General features: G+C 42.6%; 1 protein-coding gene across 1 annotated transcript in view; it reads left to right on the plus strand.

Annotated features, from left to right (window-relative positions):
• The window catches only part of LOC103181625 (inactive tyrosine-protein kinase 7), a 116,799-nt gene that overhangs the window by 75,058 nt on the left and 22,669 nt on the right, over positions 1–19,072 (plus strand). Inside the window, exons 3-6 of the mRNA XM_007898245.2 lie at positions 4,118–4,220; positions 4,829–5,016; positions 8,761–8,908; positions 16,595–16,725. Coding sequence (XP_007896436.2) covers positions 4,118–4,220; positions 4,829–5,016; positions 8,761–8,908; positions 16,595–16,725 — 570 coding nt within the window. The remainder of the gene's footprint in view (positions 1–4,117; positions 4,221–4,828; positions 5,017–8,760; positions 8,909–16,594; positions 16,726–19,072) is intronic.

The following is a 19,072-nucleotide window of genomic DNA, read 5'->3' on the forward strand; positions in this document are numbered from 1 at the left end:
GGCTGCCCTCCACGCTCCTCTCCTCTCCCTCCCCGCGCTGGGGTTCTAATCCTGGACTGTCCAGGGCCTTGGGAGGTCCTTCGATGTGCAAGGCACTTTACAAATCTAATTTTGTATTGTACATATTCACTGTTACAATACTTCACAGCAGTTTTCTGTGAGTTTTCGGTGATTTGAGTTGTTTCCCTGTTTTAGGAGCTCTTTGCAATGCAAGAATCTTATCACACATTGCAGCCAAACAGGCCTGCTAGAATAAGTCTTCCTCGCTTTCAAAGCCCTCCGTGGAGTTGCTCCTTCCTACCTCTCTGGGCTCTTCCATGTCCCCCACCCTGCCTGCCCCACCATCAGCAGTCGGGCTTTCTGCCTCTGACCCTTTGGAACTCTGGACCATAATCCCTTTACCTCTCCCCCTCCCTTGCCTCCTTCAAGGTCCATCTCAAGGCCTTCCTCTTCGACTGAGCCTTTGGACACCCTCCCACCCACACCCTCCCTGCCCTCCACCTCTCCTGATCCCAATGCCAGCTCGGGTGAAAATCCTTGACTGTCCAGACCTTGGGATGTCCTCCCGACTCGAAAGGTGCTGTATAAATGTAATTTGTTGTTGTTGCATTCTTGAGCAGGTACTCTTAAATTTCACCAAAATATATTCAGCATGTAAATTTCACAAGCAAGCTCTCAGTCGTGTATCACAATAACGTTGAGCCTTATTGAACAAAGCTTAGGTGTTTTCACTCCCAATGGACTAAATGCTAAAACTGATAATTTCTGACCCAACTCCGATTTGGTCAAAATTGTGCTTTCCACCTTGCCTTTCATTTCCATTCGGAAGCCACGGGATTATCAATGTGTACTTTAGGTTAAAGATTCCACAATGGTTTTTTGTGAAGCCACTGTTTGAAGCATGGCATCAGGGGTCAAATTTATGGTCTTTTTAGACTGGATTTTGCTGATAAGAAATCAGACGTGTGTGCAAATGGGGACACCTTCCTGTAACTGATGGTATGCCATCACTTGATCTAATTGGTGCAGGAATTCCAGTGAATAAGGAATCTTGTTGAGGAATGCTACAAGTTAAGAGCCTATAGATCAAATAGATCTTAGGTTCAATGTGTATTATAGCCGATCTCAGACAGTAGAAGTTGTTGGAGCAAGTGTAATTGGCCTTAGCTCCCGTGTATAGAGGGGAAAGCCATTAAGGGTTTAGGATCAAATTTAAGAATTTTTCATAATTATACTTAAGAATTCCCAACTCAGAAATGCATCAGAAACCAATACTGTTCAGAAAGGATATCGAGGCAAAATTACTGCCTTTAAAAATAAAAAGTAGTCTGGAATCTCTGAAATTCTGCACATGACTATTTTAACCAAGTAATTTACCAAATGTTAGTCCTTGAAATGAGATCTTCCAGCTGTTTGGTGTCAGTTCCAGGCATGAGACAAGCAAGCACTTGGATATTGTACCAGAGAATCCACGGAGCCCTCACTAAAGATGAGAAGCTCTTAGACCTTCAATTGCAACTTTAAATAATGGAACACACAGTTTAACATTAACTTGAGGAATTTGAAGAATTTGGGCCTGTCTCATTCTGTGAAAGGCTTACTGGTGAATACATTTGTTTCCTGAAAACGCAACAAATATAGTAAGCTTGTAAAAATTGATTACTTCATAAAATGTTGTGCAATTTAAGGAAATGTCCGAGTCGAATTGGACCTGGAATGCTGCAGTTACTAAATGCTCACTCACCCACACTCTGTGAAGTGCATTCCATCCGTACCTCATTGTGTTTGGTGTTTTGTTTCCTGTGTTAAGATTGTCATTGTCCGGCACTGATCACAGAGGAAGCAGACAGCACTTGTTCAGTAACCAGCTGGTGAGCAGCAACCAGAGGTGAAGGTTAGCTCCATTCTACATTGGGGTGCTTCTGTTGAGATCAGGAATAACACTGTTCCAACGAGGATCTCAAGGGCATTTTCTCAGCATCGTAAGGCTTAAGCAGATTTTATTTAGCTTGTTTGATCATTGCCGGCAAAATATAGTCACACCTGTAAAGTGCTTTGCGACGTCTCAATGAAGTGATAAAACCATTGTATCAAATGCAAGGATTTTGATTATTTTCCTGATTTATAATCTTAATTTGAAGACATTGCAGATTTACTGTGATCATAAACATAGGCACTTTGAAACCTCCCATCCTTCATTTTTGAGGCTAACTTGACTCTTATTGTACTTGTACGCAAGGTTGCGGGGGTTCAAGCCACAGAGCGGGATATAAGCTTGTCGTCTAGCCTGACACTCCAGTGCAATTCTAGGAGGAGCACTGCATTGTTAGTGGGATGGGTAATGCAGTCCATTGCATTAAATGTAAAACCAAAGTCCCTTCTGCTTTTTCGAGTGGCCAGTAAAGATCCTGTAACAATATTGGAAAAAAGGGAGTTTTCCGTGCCCCAGTTTCCTGGATTGTCCAAACTGGCTCCCATGTTGCCCAATAACCACTACACTTAACAGCAAATACCTATAAAATACATTGAGATGTTTCAGTTAAAGGTACTATATGAAATGCAAGTGTTATAATAGTACTTGAAGGGTTAAACTTGAGAATTGTTAAGCCTATGCCTTTGGCAAAGTAGCAGCTGAGGTAGCTTACCGGGGCTGCTTCAAACCCAACAATCAATCCTCAGATCATCTAAACCTGTTTTTTGTTTCAAAGTGTACAAGCAGAAGTATCTGTGGCATTCCAGACAATGCAGACAATATGCAGGCAATTAAAATCTAGATTGCTTTGTTCCTGAAGTCATTTAAAGCGAATCGAAGTTCACAAGAAGTGGCCATGTTGTAATCCGAGCTTTAAGGAAACACAAGAGCTGGCGGAGAGGGAGGGTTACAGGGTCCCCGCTGGCTGGAATATTAATTGTGTACGTTCTGCAATGCTGGTTGAGTTGTTACAATGCCAAGTTTATGGGAGGATTTGTTCCAGTTTAAGCAGGAAGCGCTTCACGGGATGTATGGTAAAGTGATGGTGTATTTGTAGGTGAACTCTGCAGCCAAATTGCACACAACAATGTCCCACAAACAGTCACAAAGTGAATGATGAATTTTATCTTGAGGATTGTTTGCCAGGATTTCAGGAGAAATGGTGCTCTTCAAAATAATGTCAGAGGATGTTTACCTGAAAAGATTAACAGGATCTTGGTTTAACATGTCATCCAAAGGACAGCAGCTCCCACAATACAATGAACTTGGGGTTTGAAGCCACAACTTTTTTTTATCCAGAGGCAAGAATGCAGCCAACTGAGCCAGGCTGGCCACTAAAATATGTCAAATAGTTTTCTAGTCAGAATTTTTATGTTCTTCCTCATGAGATAACTGCTGATCAGAGTTGGACTTTTAATTTGTTGTGTTGAAGATTGGTAAAATAGAAAACTGTCTCTTTTATTTTGAACCAACCACTAAGTAGTTAAAAACTGCAAATATCTCTTTGGTGGCTTAGTGGGTAAAGACACCTTTCAGTTAATGCAAGACTGAGCAAATGAAACCAGAAAGTTGTATCCTGGTCTATGCTGGGTTAGCTAATTTCAGTTGGTCCAGCAATTTTGCCACCTCAATGCCCCTGGGCTAGCTATCCAAAAATCGATCAGGTTTTCAATTTGATGCCCAAGATGGAAAATAATAGTAATAATTTGGTCACTCAATCCATAACTGTTTGAGGATATTCCTGTGTGCAATTGGCTGTCATGGTTCACCCTTACAGTCAATTCACTTTACAATACATTTTGAGATGTCTCAACGACATTATAAGGTGCCATATCAATTACAAGATTATTATTGAGATACAAAATAAATTGTCTGGAATAAAGTTTGAGTTGTGGCACCAGTGTTCAGTGAGGATTCGAGGGATCTAGAAAAAGAGCGTGCCTTGCTTTAAGCATTATTTATTGAGACAATGAGGACTTTACAAAAATGCACTATTGCTCAACAATGTTACGTGAGGATATGAGGGTACTATAGAAACGTGCTTGCTCTGAGCAGTATTTAGCGAGCGTGTGCCTCTAGAAAGACATTATGGCTCACTCTGAGTGGTCTATTTTCGGTTTTACTATATTCATGTACTTATTCCAGGGATAGAAACTGGAGGAGTAGTACTGAGAAATCCAGCTAGTGTGTCTGAAATCCAAACATCGGCTCCAGTCACCCTCCGCTGTCATATCGATGGCCACCCACGGTAAGAGCTATCTTCATGAAGTATTTTTGTGAATGGATTATGATGGTAAGGCATGGCAAACAGGATCTTGATGTACAAGGAAAAGCTTAATTAACACTGAAATTTTAATTTAATAAGTTTATTTGATAGAAAGCCCTTTTGAAGTCCTTTTTACATACTGAAAGATATTTGCAGGACAGCGATATGGCGCTTGGTGAATCGTTGACCTCCTATCTACAGTTACATAAACCTCCATTTCACAGTGCAGATTCAAAGAGACTAAAGGAACATAGTGAAGCAGCAATAAATTAAAGCAAGATGATGCTGCAATTAGCAACACAAGTGTGAAAATCTTTTTTTAAATAATCTTCTCAGACACACATGATAATCACTCATTGTTGAAATGAATTTCAATTCAAATAATTAAATGTTGCATCTTGTGTTTTTTTCCTCTCTGCGGTAGAATTTGCATTTATTGTCAATTATAATTGCTTTACCATGAGAAGGTCATGGAACATAACCAAATGAGCTACCCTGTGTGAAGCAAATGCCAGTTTCCAACCTTTTCTCCCTGCTTCCGATTCTCTGTGAGCTCCGATTGTAATAACTCCTGTTTGCTTTTTCTCTAGTCCCACATGGCAGTGGTTCCGAGATGACAGCCAGTTAACAGACACAAGCCATTACACATTCAACAACAAGGAGCGCAGCCTGACTCTTAAAAGTGCGAGTCCCGACGATAACGGTGTTTACTATTGCTGTGCACGCAATGCAGTTGGGAAAGTCTGCAGCAATAATAATTTCACCCTCACAATCATTGGTAGGTTTTTGTAAAACAAAGGCTTCAGTCAACGAGTCTGGATTGCTATATATAGAACAGCCCCCTTCCTAATTCTGCAATCGCGGAGAGGCCTGTTCTCCTGCCCGTACCCACTACTATTCTGATTAGTCTATTGCTTGTTCCTCACTCCCTCTGTCCTGTCAGTGATTTTTGCCTTCTCGTGAATAACCTGATGCCCATCTCTTTGATGATGCCTTTTAGCAACACCTTTAACTTCTCCCTCCACTCCATGTGAAGTACTTGGGACGTTCATCCTACCTGACAAGTTGTTCTAAATTGATCCAAACTACAGTAAAGTATGTTCATGTTCAGTTTTCTGTAATACTACAGTAGAACCCCATTATAAGGAGATAGTCAGGGTCCATAAAATCCCAACATATCAGGTTTGCAAAGGAAGTGACATTAGTGGTGATCCAGAAAACTGCTCTGTTAACTTGAGGAAAGCTACGCGGTCTACTTGCCTAAGCCAGCCATGGATCCACAGGGCACTAGGGTCATCAGTGACCCAGTGTTATAAGCTTAGAATGGGGTTATATTGTATCTGCACTGAAGTAGAAAATTTGCCAAATCATCCTGTTAGCCAGTAACTGGCTGCCTCATGTCAAACTGGTTTTGTGTATTTTTCTCTAGAAACGCTCTGCAGTTGGACAACCAACAACCTGTTAATGGAATACAACCTAATTTTAGCTAAATCGGTGTAGGTGATTGAGATGAGAGCAACTTTTCTTTTTTTCTCTCTCTCTCTATGCCTCTTCTGCACCGCATTAAGATATGTACAGGATGCCGAGTTGTAATTGGATCTCTTGTCATCCTTGATAATTGACCATGCAGTGTAGAATTTTTGACCTCCTCTATGTGAAGTCCACCTGTTTCTGACAGTCTCGTTTGTTCAATAGACATTACAAACAGCGAGTAGGATTGGTATGTGGCAGCGCAGCTGTATTCCTGACTGGGAGTCTCAGACCAGGTGGTGGGTCTCGGTAAATGGGTTTAGTGGAGTCGAGACGAGAGGTGGAAACCTGTAATACAAAGGCTCATTATTTACCAGCAGTAATTAAAATGGTGATTTCCCAGTTTTTCTCCTCTTTCCTCCACTCCTTCCCCCCCACCCACTGCCTTTTTCCATCAGCAAGGTGATGCATTTAATTGGGTTAAAAGCAATACTGTGGATGCTGGAAATCTGAAACAATGGTCACGACCCTCCATCGGGTGGTATATTTATGCCCTCAGCCATTCTGAAAAGGTTCCAAGATTAAAGTTCACTTGTCTCAACACATCAACAGATTATTTGCTCTTAATTTCACCTGTCAGCTGCGGTCAATGGCTGTTGACAGTTCTGTGCAGGGAGAGCAACTTTTGCAGGTTAATAAGTGAGGACTGAGGATGCTGTTCTTTGTCATCTCAATCTCATTACTCTCAGAATCACATTTCTATTCTTTTGTCTTTTCCTTCAGATTAAGAACCAACAAGTTTCAATATAAACGTACAGGAACAGGCCACTCAGACCAGCAAATCTGCACTGGTGTTATTTTCCACATGAGCCACCAAATCTATTCTCACTCTCCTGCTTGCTCTCTATATCTGGGAATTATGCATGGAAAACAAATGAAAATTATGCAAGCAAAAATTGAAAATTGTGCAAAATTACACTTTTTTACAGTTTAATTACAGGATAACAATATTGCAGCCTTTTTAGAAACATGAAGCACAGTTTTCATAAATTTTGTATTTATATAGCACATTTTATCACAAAAGCTATCAAAGTGTTTTATCATCAGTCCAAAAATAAAATAAAGAAAGGATTATTTTAACTCCTTACTCTGTACAATGATATTCAAAGTGATTCAATTATTGTGCATAAGTAGTGTCTTTCTTTCCTACCAGATGGGAAAACGCAAGCAGAATAATTTTTTTTTAAAAAAATCACAGTAAGGTAGAAACTAAGAAAAAAAACATTTTTAACATATATTTTTAATTTCCAAGATTGAAGTAAAAGAACAACAGCTCCTTCAGTTTGGCTTCTGAACTCGCTGGCCCTGCTTCAGCCATATTCTGCAATATTACGCTCCTACACATAGTGCAACGCATTACATGTGTATTTGTGTAATTCCTTGGGGAGTAGTGTGTTAATCCAACAAGAAGCCATCTTCACATTGTTCACCCTCCATTGATGGGCACGCTTTCAACCACTTTGCCCCCATTCTCTGGAGCTCTCGTAAGAAATCTCCCCATCTTTTTTCCTTCTCTGCTTTTAAAACTTGTCAAAAAATCCATCTCTTTGAATGCCCCTTCAACCACCTCCCACCCTACTCGGGCTCCCATTCCATCTCTGCAAAGACATTTAATGAGTATGTGAAATGTGAGGCTATGCAAGTGCAGGTTGTTGTTTTCCTTCTCAAGTACTAACGGCACCTCTGAGAATGCAGTGTTCCCCTAGGGTTAACACTAAAGTGTCAGGATATCCAAAGGTAGGATGGATTGTCCTGGTTCCTCTCGCCTCTGCTCAGTGCTTTCCCATACTGAACAGTTCAGGATCGCCAGGTGCTAACATTCATTCAACACAGCACATAACAAATAACTTTTTTAAATAGCTCCCCATTTCAGTATTTGGAGTCTGCTATGAGAGGCCCTGTTTTTAAATATGTACGTGAACTTAAATCCAATATTCAGTTTAGACCTGCCACTGACATAGAATTGACATTCTGGTTATTTAATGGAAGAATGTTCCTGCCATTTATAAAGACTGCACACGTTGGCAACGACTATAAATTGCTCCCTTATGAGTTCCTAAGTTTTTCACACAGATTCCCAGTAGAACTAATTTGTTCCATTTATGTTTTGTGGAGCATGAATTGGGTAAAGGGGAAGTATTACTGTACTTGGAGTCTCCATTCACTTCTGTACTGTGGCGTTTCGTGTAATGCTGGAATTTTGGAATTAAGATCACCTCCCTTTTTTTGCTGCCGAGATTTGTTGCAACTGCATTTGATTCCTTTGGCTAAACGGTAATTATACCTCTAGTTAATTATCTATCCTGTGTTGAAGAAATTATGACCATTTACCGCTGGGGTTTGGGTTTCGCACGCAATGTATTTCCTAAGCTAAGGGATAGGTACATGTACTGTACATGACTGTGAGGCAGGCTTGTGGCTGGATATACAGCGTTATCGGACAGCATCAACAAATGGACATTCAGTGGCCTTTTTGTTGCCTCTGATGAAGAATGGTCTATTGGGCTTTGGGGACTGTACATGGAATTGAAACAACATTGAATAAAAATGGATCACACCTTCTGGGATTTGTGATCTTGCGCTTTGGGATGTCCTCCTGATGTGAAGGGTGCTACACAAATGTAATTTGTTGTTGATCTTGAGTTCACAAGCACAAAAGCATTGCGAATCTCTTGGGTTCATTCAGGCTTTCCCTTTTACAACAACATGGATTTACCGAATGCCTTTCTCGTAGGATGACCATATATTTTCTTTTTCTGTGCAGCTGTAAAGGTGCCGATCATTTTCCTGACTAAATCAGAAACATGGTTAACTCTTAAAAAATCAATGGCCAAATCATTACAATGTAGAATTTTTGCTTATAAATTAATATTCTGCAAATCTGAAATTTTAAAACCAGTGTTCAGACTAAGGAGGTAGCTCGGCTGCTCTGACAAAAATCCAAATGTAACGTCAAATTTAACCTGTTCTTGTGCTTGATTGTGTTTCACAGATGCCAGTTTTCCACAGCCTGTGATCCGTCCCCAGGATCAGATTGTAAATAAGAAGGATGATGCCATTTTTCATTGTCAGTTCACAGCCACACCTATGCCAGTACAGGAATGGCTATTTGATGACGTGGTTATCAATAACTCCTCAAGGTAGGAGATACTCTTGTGTGGGACATGTAGTCTTGAGAAGCTAATGAAGGTAAGCAGGGTCTCCTTGGAGCTGAACTGGCTCCTAGTTGTATATACATGCCTGGCGACGGAATGTTGGAATCAAGCCAGATCTCTGTGGCGGTCTCGGTAGTCCAGTTCCTGATCCTGGCTCATCGGCAGGACCTGGAAGGTAGACCAGTCACTGGTAGCAGGGAATCATCCGCTCAGTTTCTGTTAACCCAGCAAGCCAAAGCCCTGACGAGTAGGGTGGTCCGAGCTGGACAAGCAATGAGAAAGCTTGCCAGACAGCAATATCAAACTATGCGGTTTTAGCTAGTTCGACTAGCAGTTACCTCAACACACAATGTGGGGTCCACAAGACTTAGCTCTTTTCAACCTGCACCTAATACATAATTTGTGGAATTAGGTAAGCAGAATGTGTCCCTCCAGAGAGAGTGCTCATGCCATTCCAACAATCTATCTCTGGGATTTCCATGTATAGGTAGGATGCATGGAATTCTCAGTTTCGTTTGGATACTGGTGATGGGGTTCCACATGTGTCAGACACCCAGCTGACCAAATAAAAGAAGCTAATGAACCAGATGAGCACTAAGGAAAATGATAAGCAGATGCGCCCCAAAGAACGAATTGACCAGCAAAGGCATTCTCAAATCTACCTGTGGAAGATGTTAATTGTAATGGTAATGTGGTGATGCATATTAGTTACTCACTGGGGCAGAGATCCCTCCTTCTCATCTCCTGTTAACCCTGCAAACCAAAGCTCTTAACAGATGGGTAGATCCCAGCTGGACAAGCAGCGGGAAGTTTGCCGGTTAGTGTTCACCCCAGCCCCCACTCAGTTGGTTTGAAACCTCTGACCCATGGTGATGGGTTAACACACGTATCAGAAAGCAGGCTGAACCAAAAAAAGCTACTGGTGCTTCCCAGTTAGCATCCAGGACTAGAATAGATGCTGACCTCGTGGAGCTACTTGCTGTCCTGTGCTGACATCAGCTCTTATCTTCCACACACTGTTGGATTTGGCTTCCTAGTGGGAGTTTGAAGAAGCACTTCTCCTTTAAGAAATTCCTTTGCCCCTGTGTTATGTCATTTGACCCTCAAGAAGTGGGCTTAGCGCCTCATTTTAGTTTTCTTCTGACCGTCGATCAGCAAGTGAAATGGTCTTACAATTGGCCCTATGTGCGACTACAGGGCCACTGGGCTGAAAATTTGGCTAAGTGCCTGCTGGTTACAGTAGTTTCCCCGATTGCATCAGGACTGACAAGTTATTTCAACTCCTAACAGCTGGCTTCGTCTGTAAATGACCTGCTACTGTCCTTCACGTACCAACTCCCAGCAGCACAGCTCTGTCAAATAGAAATGTCTGTTCTCCATTGGGAGACGATTCCTTACACTGACAGATTCATAGGTATTCTTCCCAAGTTTCAATTCATAAGAACATAAGAAATGCTGGGCAAAAAAAAATCAAGGTCCTTCTAGTTTACCTTCCACCTTCCTGGCAATCACATGCACATATGTCCCAACCTACCTATGTATTATATCCCATAATGTTACTTCCTAAAAGAAAACTATCTAATCTGTGTTTGAAAGAATAAACACTTACTGCTTCAACCGTAGTGTTCGCGTAGATTTGTTCTGAATTTACTCCCCTTCAATCGCAGGCTGTGTCCTCTGGTTTCACTATTCTGGACAAGTTGAAACAGCCTGTCATGATCTACATTGTTTTACCCCTTTAGAATCTTAAAGACAGCAATCATGTTGCCTCTCAATCTTCTCTTTTCCAGCGTGAACCTGCCCAATTTACTTAATCGCTCTTCATTGCCCAGTCCTTCTATTCCCTCAATTATTTTGGTTGCCCTCCTCTATCTTCTCGATTTCTCCAATATCCTTTTTGTATTATGGTGACCAGAGCTGTACACAGAACTCCTAAATATGGTCTCATCAATGATTTGTAGAGTGGCAGGATTACCCCACTATTTTGGCTTGCTGTTGATCTTTTGATGCATCCCAACATATGGTTCGCTTTACTCACTGCCACAGAGCATTGTTGGGAGAGCTTCAATTCACAATAATGTGAGGACAGGGGTGGAGTAAGGTGGTCTTAGTCAAGGATACAGGATTGAAACAGAGCTTAAAACATTTAAAGAATATGGGGAAAGTTTCTAAGCTTCTAAATATGCACCATTACGTAAATCAGTGTGTTATCGTGGCAAAGTTAATTTATTTTGATCTTTACTTCTGCCGCAATAATAGTGCTTAATCTTTGACGCATTTTGTGCGCAACAGTGATAATTAGAATCTGGTGGCAATATCTTAATACTGTGCAACCCTAACCCATACTCGGCTTAACTATGACCCAGTGCTGAGCTCTTATGAAAACGCTCAAATGCATTTTTGAATTAAATTAGAAACTAATATTCCAAGGATAATCCTTTACAGCGCCTTGGAACGTCCTCCAGACGTGAAAGGCGCTCTATAAATGGAATCTTGTTGTTGTTGTTGTTTTGCTTTATACGTTGCCATCTTCAATTGAACAGAACAGCTGGTTTGGAGAGCGGGGTGATAATGGATTCACATCAATACAGGATTATATTACAGCTTCTTAATGGTGTATAATATAGAGTTGGGTTTAGTTATTGATAACAGAAAGCAAGCTGGTTGTTTATTATAACAGATGCAAAAGCTTATTGTATAAAGCAAGTATAAACAACATCAACTGTTAGGCACCTGGGAAATAGGGATGCTGCATTGGCAGATCTACAGCACTCCAAGGCTAAGGTTCCTTCATACAGTGGGGGTTTCCAGCGGTCTCGATTGGCTGCATCGTCCTCTCTCTCCCCCCCTCATGCCCCCTTCCAACCTACCCAGACCATATACACCACCCTCTCCGTCTGCCATGGCTCCTGCCACTCCCCCCTCCTGCCCCCATTTCTCCCTCCCTCTCAATCACAATCACCCAATGAAGTTCACCACCTGCTACCTTGACCCCCTCCCCACCCAGCTGCTGGTCACTAAACTCCCCCTCCTCTTCCTCCTGCTGGCCGACACGGTCAACCAGTCTCTCTCCTCAGGCTCTGTTCCACTCCCCCAGGAAAAACGCTGTTATTCACACCCCATCTCAAAAATCCCACCCTTGATCCCTCTAATCTCTCACACGACCGTGCCATCTCCAACCTACTCTTCCTTGCGAAAGTCCTGGAATGCATTGTTGCAGGTCAACTTCGGTCACACCTCTCCCTCCTCGAGCCCCTGGTTTTCGCCCTGCCTACAGCACAGAAATAGCTCTTGTCAAAGTCACAAACGACGTCCTCTCTATCTGACCAGGGCTACTTCTGCCTCCTCACTCTCCTGGATTTCTCTGCCGCGTTCGACACAGTTGACCACGACATCCTCCTCCACTGCCTCTCCTCCCTCATCCATCTTAGTTGGACTGCACTTGCATGGTTCAAGGCCTACTTAACCAACCGCCTCCACTTCATCTTGGCAAATAGTTTCTCCTCCTGCCCCTGCCCGGTCACCTGTGGGGTACCCCAGAGCTCCATCCTTGGCCCTCTTCTTTTCCTCATCTACATGATCCCTCTTGGCGATGTCATCCGCAAACATGGAGTAAACTTCCACATGTATGCGGGTGACACACCAATCTACTTTGTCTCCTCCAGCATCGACTCCATGTCCACCGTTGTCCTATCAGCGTGTCTGGGAGACATCAGGGCCTGGATGAGTGTGAACTTCCTGCAGCTGAATGTAGACGAGACGAAAGCCATACTCTTTCGCTCCCATCAAAGTCTTCACTCTGCGGATCTGAACTCCTTAATCCCCCTGGGCTCACTGAACCAGCGTGCAATCTAGGCGTCTGGTTGGACCCCCAGCTATCCTTCCTCACCCACATCCAGTCCCTGACCAGGACCTCCTTCCTGCATCTTCGCCATATTGCCTGCCTCCGACCGTAATTTACCGCAAATGTAGCCAAAACTCTTGTGCATGCATTTGTCACCTCGCCTGGTTTACTAAAACACACTCCTCGCCGGTCTCCCCAGCTCCACTATTCAAAAAGTCCAGCTCATTCAGAACTCTGCCTCCTGCATACTTACACAGACCAAACTCTGTACCCCCATCTCACCAATTATGGACAGCCTCAACTGGCTCCCCATCACCGAACGGATCGACTTCAAGATCCTCACAATCGTGTTCAAATCCATTCACTCCCTTGCACCTCCCTACCTCTCCGACCCCCTCACTCTCCAATCGACCACACAGTGCCTCCGCTTGACTGGCACTGGCCTCCTGCTTGTCCTTCACACCTTCCGCTCCACTATTGGAAGTCGCACTTTCAGCCACCATGGCCCAAAACTGTGGAACACTCCCTCAGTCCCTCCACCTTGCCCCCTCTCTCCACTTTTTCAAATCCTGCCTGAAAATCTTCCTTTTTGACCGTGCTTACGGTCAACCGTTATCTAGAACATGTAGAGTGCAAAGGGAGCCATCTTCCCCCCTCACAGCCAGTCCCTGAACACTTTCCTCATGATACCAACATGATGTGAAAACGAAAACCAAGCGAGGAATTCTTGCTGCCTGTTCTGGTGCCAGAGGTCAGATTATTTGAGGACACATGAGTTTGTCAGGGAGATGCTTGGTACATTATATAAAACTGGTGGAATATTAACGCTGGTAGAAGATTCACAATGTGGCTTCCAGAGGCATCTGGGTATTGCCTTAGATCAGTGTTGACCAAGCTTTTTGGTCGGCCAACAAAATACATTTTCTTAATTGATATTTCTTGGTTCATACCATAAATGGGCCACCACTGCCTTAGATGATTTGTTCAGTAGGGGGCAAGGTGCTTGATTCCAGTTTCCTTGTCAGGCAGCTGTTTCCACTTAACACGTAGCTGTGAAATCTTGTTCTCTGGATGAGTTACATGTCATTGTATTCAACCAGCATAGATTCACACCAAAGTGAGAACGTATGTTAATTTGGAAAATGGATCATTTCCATCCCGTTAAAGATAGGCTTGTATTGAGTTCCTGTGTAAGGGACTGAGGATCGTAAAATGTCCACCCTCCCAGCACTTCTGAGTAATTCACCTGCTCTTCTCTAATCAGAGGTTTATACTTCATAAATCTGTCACATTGCCAACCTCCCCTTTCCATGGTCCAACAGATAATGGAGGCAATAGCTTTCCTAATACAGACCTGCTAATAGATCCGTTCAAACACTACTGCTATAAGTTCAATGAAAGGAATGAGGTGGCAGTGGAGTTTTGTGGTTTTAGATCTAGTTTTAGTGTTCCAGCTTAATGTCAGACCCACATGATAATATTGTTGAATTTATCCTTTTGGCGGTACGCTATTCAAATTCACAAAATCCACCAAGTCAACAGAATTCCAATCTTATTTGCCAGTAGCGTTGTAATTTATTTTTGGTCAGTTGGGTGTCTAACACATGTGAAACCCATCACTATAATTATCCAAGTGAGTATCCAAACAAAACTTGAGTTTTGTGCACCCCACCTACATGTGTAAATTTCTGTGTATTGGAATGGAGTGCACTCTCAATGGTGGGATGTATCCTGATTATCTATTTTTTCTTGGCCAGCCGGGTATCTGACACATGCGGAAACCCCTCCCCATCAAGAGTATCCAAACCAGGCTGAGAATTCCATGCATCCCACCTACAACAACAACAACAAAATTACATTTGTATAGCGCCTTTCACGTTGGGAGGACGTCCCAAGCGCTGGACAGACAGAGATTTGGACTCGAGCTGGAGGTCGGGGAGGGTGGAGGGCAAAGGGGGAAGCAGGGAGAAGCACCTACACATGGAAATTCAAGAGATAGATTGTTGGAATGGAATGCTCAGTGTCTCCCTGGAGGGACGCATCCCGCTTACCTAATTCGGCCAAACTATCATGTGTAGGTTATCACGAGCCAAGGCTTGGGGACTCCAGAGTGTGCATTTGGAGTAACTGCTGGAGTCTAACCAGCTAAAATAGCATAACTTGCCATGTTCTGCTGATGAACCAGGCTGGCTGTGTTGTCATCAGCAGTGCCCTATAATACTGAGGACCTCCCTGGCGAGCGGACTACCTAGACCGCCATATAGGGCTGGCTTGATTCTGACATTCCGTTGCCAGATATGTCACCTTGGAGCAAGTTGAGCTCTAAGAAGACCCCGCTTACCTCCCCCACCCCCCAAGAAGGATAGTCCTGGAGAGTATTTGGTGTAGACTGGCAAGAGCCATTCTGGTAAATGGTGTGTGGTGCTGTTGCCATAGAACTACACATTTATTCCTGCTGTCCGTTTCCCATACCCAGAATACAATAATGCCTGCATTTGATATAGTGCCTTATCACCCCGTTGAGATGTCTCAAAGTGCTTCACAGAATATATTGCTATATATTTTGCTGGCTTGCTACATGGAATTTTTTTTAACTTGCATCAGGAGGAATAAACAATGTATCCTAGTCAGCCATGTAAATAGAATAATGGACACACTATATAGCAGCAAACCATCACACTTGTTGATTTTTATTAGTAGTATTTGGTTCCATTATATGTGCTTCCTTCAGATACTGTTGCATATTCTTTGGAGAGGATATTAAGATTTGGCATTCTCCTGATTATTCTTGATTAGCATTTAGAGTAAATCCCTGGCTTTACTGGACTCCGGGTATCTGGAATTCATACCTACCTGGACTGGTAACTTATACAACAACAACAACAAGATTCCATTTGTAGAGCGCCTTTCACGTCGGGAGGACGTCCCAAGGCGCTGTACAGTTGGGTCGGGACCCGAGCAGGGGGGAAATGGTCAGGGTGAGGGAGGGGAGGGAGCGAGGAGGGGGTAGAGAGTCGAGAGCGGAGCTGAAGGCACGGTCAAAGAGAAAGGTCTTGAGACCGGCCTTGAAGGAGGAAAGGGAGGAAGCGGCGAAGGCACTGGGGGATAGAGTTCCAGAGCCTCGGGGCTGAGAGGCTGAAGGCCCGGCCACCGATGGTAGGGCGGTTGGGGCGGGGGATGTGGAGCAGACCGGAGCCAGAGGGTTTGGGCAAGTAGGTAGGGGGATAGTAGGTCGGAGAGGTAGGAGGGAGCAAGGCCGTGAATGGCCTTGTAGGTGAGGATGAGAGACAGCCTAATAATAATCCCACCAAAAACAATAATAAATTGGTCATTTTCAATCTACGACTGTTTGTGGGACATTGCTGTGCGCAATTGGCTGCCGCGTTCGCCCACAAATATACAGTCAATTCACTTTACAGTGTGTTCTGTGAAGCGCTTTGGGACGTCCTCCCGACGTGAAAAGCGCTATATCAAATGCAAGAATTATTATTATTATTATTATTGTAAAGTGGATTGACTGCATTTTGTGGGTGAAACACAACTTTATATATTTTTATGTGAAAAAATAAATATTTTGCCTTAAAAAAATAAACACTAGCTGCACTTTACAGTAAATCGTGTGAAACACTTTGAGACGTTCTCCAGATGTGAAGGTCGCAATCTCAAATGCAATGATTTATTATCTCGCAGTTTTTAAATCTGGTCCCTGGATCTGGTTTGTTGGGGGTGGTGGTGGGGGGGGAAAGAGTGATAGAAAACAATGAGTATCTGCTGGTAACACAAGTATGGATCTGAAATGTAAATAACCTAAAATTCCCTCTCTTTAGGAGTGTTGTACTTGCCAATGGCTCCCTGATGCTTACCAATGTTAAACCTCGAAGCTTTGGTGTTTACAAATGTGTTGGCCGGGGTCCGAGAGGAAAGCCCGCTGTGCTGGAGGCTTCACTGCGCCTAGCAGGTATGTTCACAGAGGAGTGTCTTACAAGCATCATATTGCAGTCTATGTATGAAACGGATGCAAAAAAAAGTAAAAAAAGAATGTATTTTACACTCTGATGGGGGGAGGCGGGTGAGAGAAGAGACCTATCCTTTTCAGGAGCAGTTTTTCCAGTACAAGAAATTCTTCCAATTTCATGGTCGGTGTAAATTATCTGTACACGATTGAGACTTTCTATGGACAAAGCACTCATCCTACAGTTGTAGTCTCTAGCGCTTTGAAATTAAATGAGAATTAACATGGTCTGGTCTGTGATAGAATGAAGTCAGCAGCGGCAAATTGAGCATAAGCCTGAAAGGATAAAGGTCCCTAGTTGGATCTCAGACTGTGGTGGTTGTATTTCCCTTTATCCTGTTGTGCGCCAGACTTTGGTTTGAATCCTGACGAGTCCACTTAGCCCGTAGCTCTTTTTAACCAGCTTGCCTTCGATGGACAGACCGGATACATAGGTTGTAAATGGTTCTGTTTTGTACTTTACAGCTCTGACATTTGACTGCTCGGAGAAATGGAATTTCTATAGTTTCTATTTCCAAATAGAGTCCCTAATCCAGGGGGCTCAGAAAAACAAGTTCTAAAAAGTATAGGTAGAGAGATTGAGGGAGCAGAATTAAGTGTTTGAAACTATTTTAATTTAAAACTGTTTTAATGAATTGCACCATCTGTTTAATATTAGTGATGAAACTAATAGTTCCTGTAATTGTAAGGGTTTGTCTGTTGGCATCAGTGTGTGTATATGTGTGTGCGTGCTGAAATTATTTTACAAACCAAGCACACCAAGGGAGGCTGCCCTTTAGCATTCTAATGGTTACATTTGTTTATTTTTGTCTATCCATCTCGCTGTATGGAATATTACTTGTAAACCCCCAACACTAAGCTTTCTGGCTTGAAGCTGGAAATAGAAAATGAAGAAAATGTTCCATTTAACCTTTTCCTCAGCTCACAATTCATCTTGTGTTTTGGAAAAAGTCTCTTTAAAGTACAGATTGTATGACAAAAGTTAAGTGTTTCATCACATTACATTTGCAGAGGAATTTCTCTGGGCATAAATTGGAAACTAAACCAACAGTCTGGTAAGGCGAGAGGTTAGAATTGTTAAGGTTTGTTTGGACATTAAATGCATTGATTGATGCAGAATCCATATAGTTTTTGAAAGGGAATTGGTCAGGAATTAGAAAAGAAATGAAAAGGATGTGAGGAAAGGCTAAATGGATAGATCTTACAGAGAAAAATAGAATGTTGGGCCGAATACCCTCCACTTGTGCTTTAATATTGTCCTGATTGCTTTGTCCAAGAGGGAATTGTTATTCTGCAAATGCTTGTTGCTGGGTAAAATTATGTGAACTGTTTTCAGAATTGATCTCTGCTGACTTATTACTAAAAGTACCAATTAAAATCAATTTGTACATTTTATTCCCATATAATTCATAATGGAAAACAAAGTGAAAATAGTTGTAAACGTTTGTGCTCTTGGCTTTTAGTCAAGTCCATGGTTGTTGCATTGTTAATTGACTTAAGTGACTCACCACACACATTAGATCCAAGAATCCTCATTAACAAATAACTGAAAGGTCTGAAAGCTTAAGCACTGCTGCCATCTATTGAGTGTAAAATCTCTGTTTTAATTTCTGAAAGCATTTTCCAGAATATCCAACTACTTGCTCTAATTTTCCTCCTACCCCCCCCCCCACCACCCCCTATACACAAACACCTAGCACACTGATGCCTACTGTCCCTGTAAAGTGCTTTGAAATGTGTTCATATGTGAAGGGTGCTGTATAATCCTCCAGATAACTTGGTTATACACTTCATGGGTGTGTAAGAGTGTGCCATGAACAAATTAGCTCCCCCAATTGCCTACAAATGGTCATTCCACTGGACAGCAATCATCCATGAAACACTTTAAGGTATTTCAATGTTATAGATGCAACATCAAGAGCAAGGATTATTTTTTTAACCGCAAGTTATTCTTTTGAGATGACCTAGTTGTGGATTCTCCTCATCTCCAACCACTTCTCCATATATGCTGAAGTTGCTGGTTAAACTTCCAGCAGTTACCCCAACGCATACTCTGAGGTTTCTAAACCTTGGGGGCTCTTGCCAACCTGCACTTCATAATCTCCAGAATTTGGTAAGCAGGACAGTCTGTTCAGTTCCATTCCAAACACAGGAATTTGATGTGTAGGTGGCATGCATTTACTCAGTTTGTTTAGAAGATTCTTGAGCATGGGATGGGTTTCTGCACGTCACACCCTGCTGACTTTTATATTTTTTTTAAAAAAAGGGTAGCCGCAGCAACACTGTTTGTGGG

This window comes from Callorhinchus milii, unplaced genomic scaffold (genome assembly GCF_018977255.1).
Source record: "Callorhinchus milii isolate IMCB2004 unplaced genomic scaffold, IMCB_Cmil_1.0 Scaffold3, whole genome shotgun sequence".
Lineage (NCBI taxonomy): Eukaryota > Metazoa > Chordata > Chondrichthyes > Chimaeriformes > Callorhinchidae > Callorhinchus > Callorhinchus milii.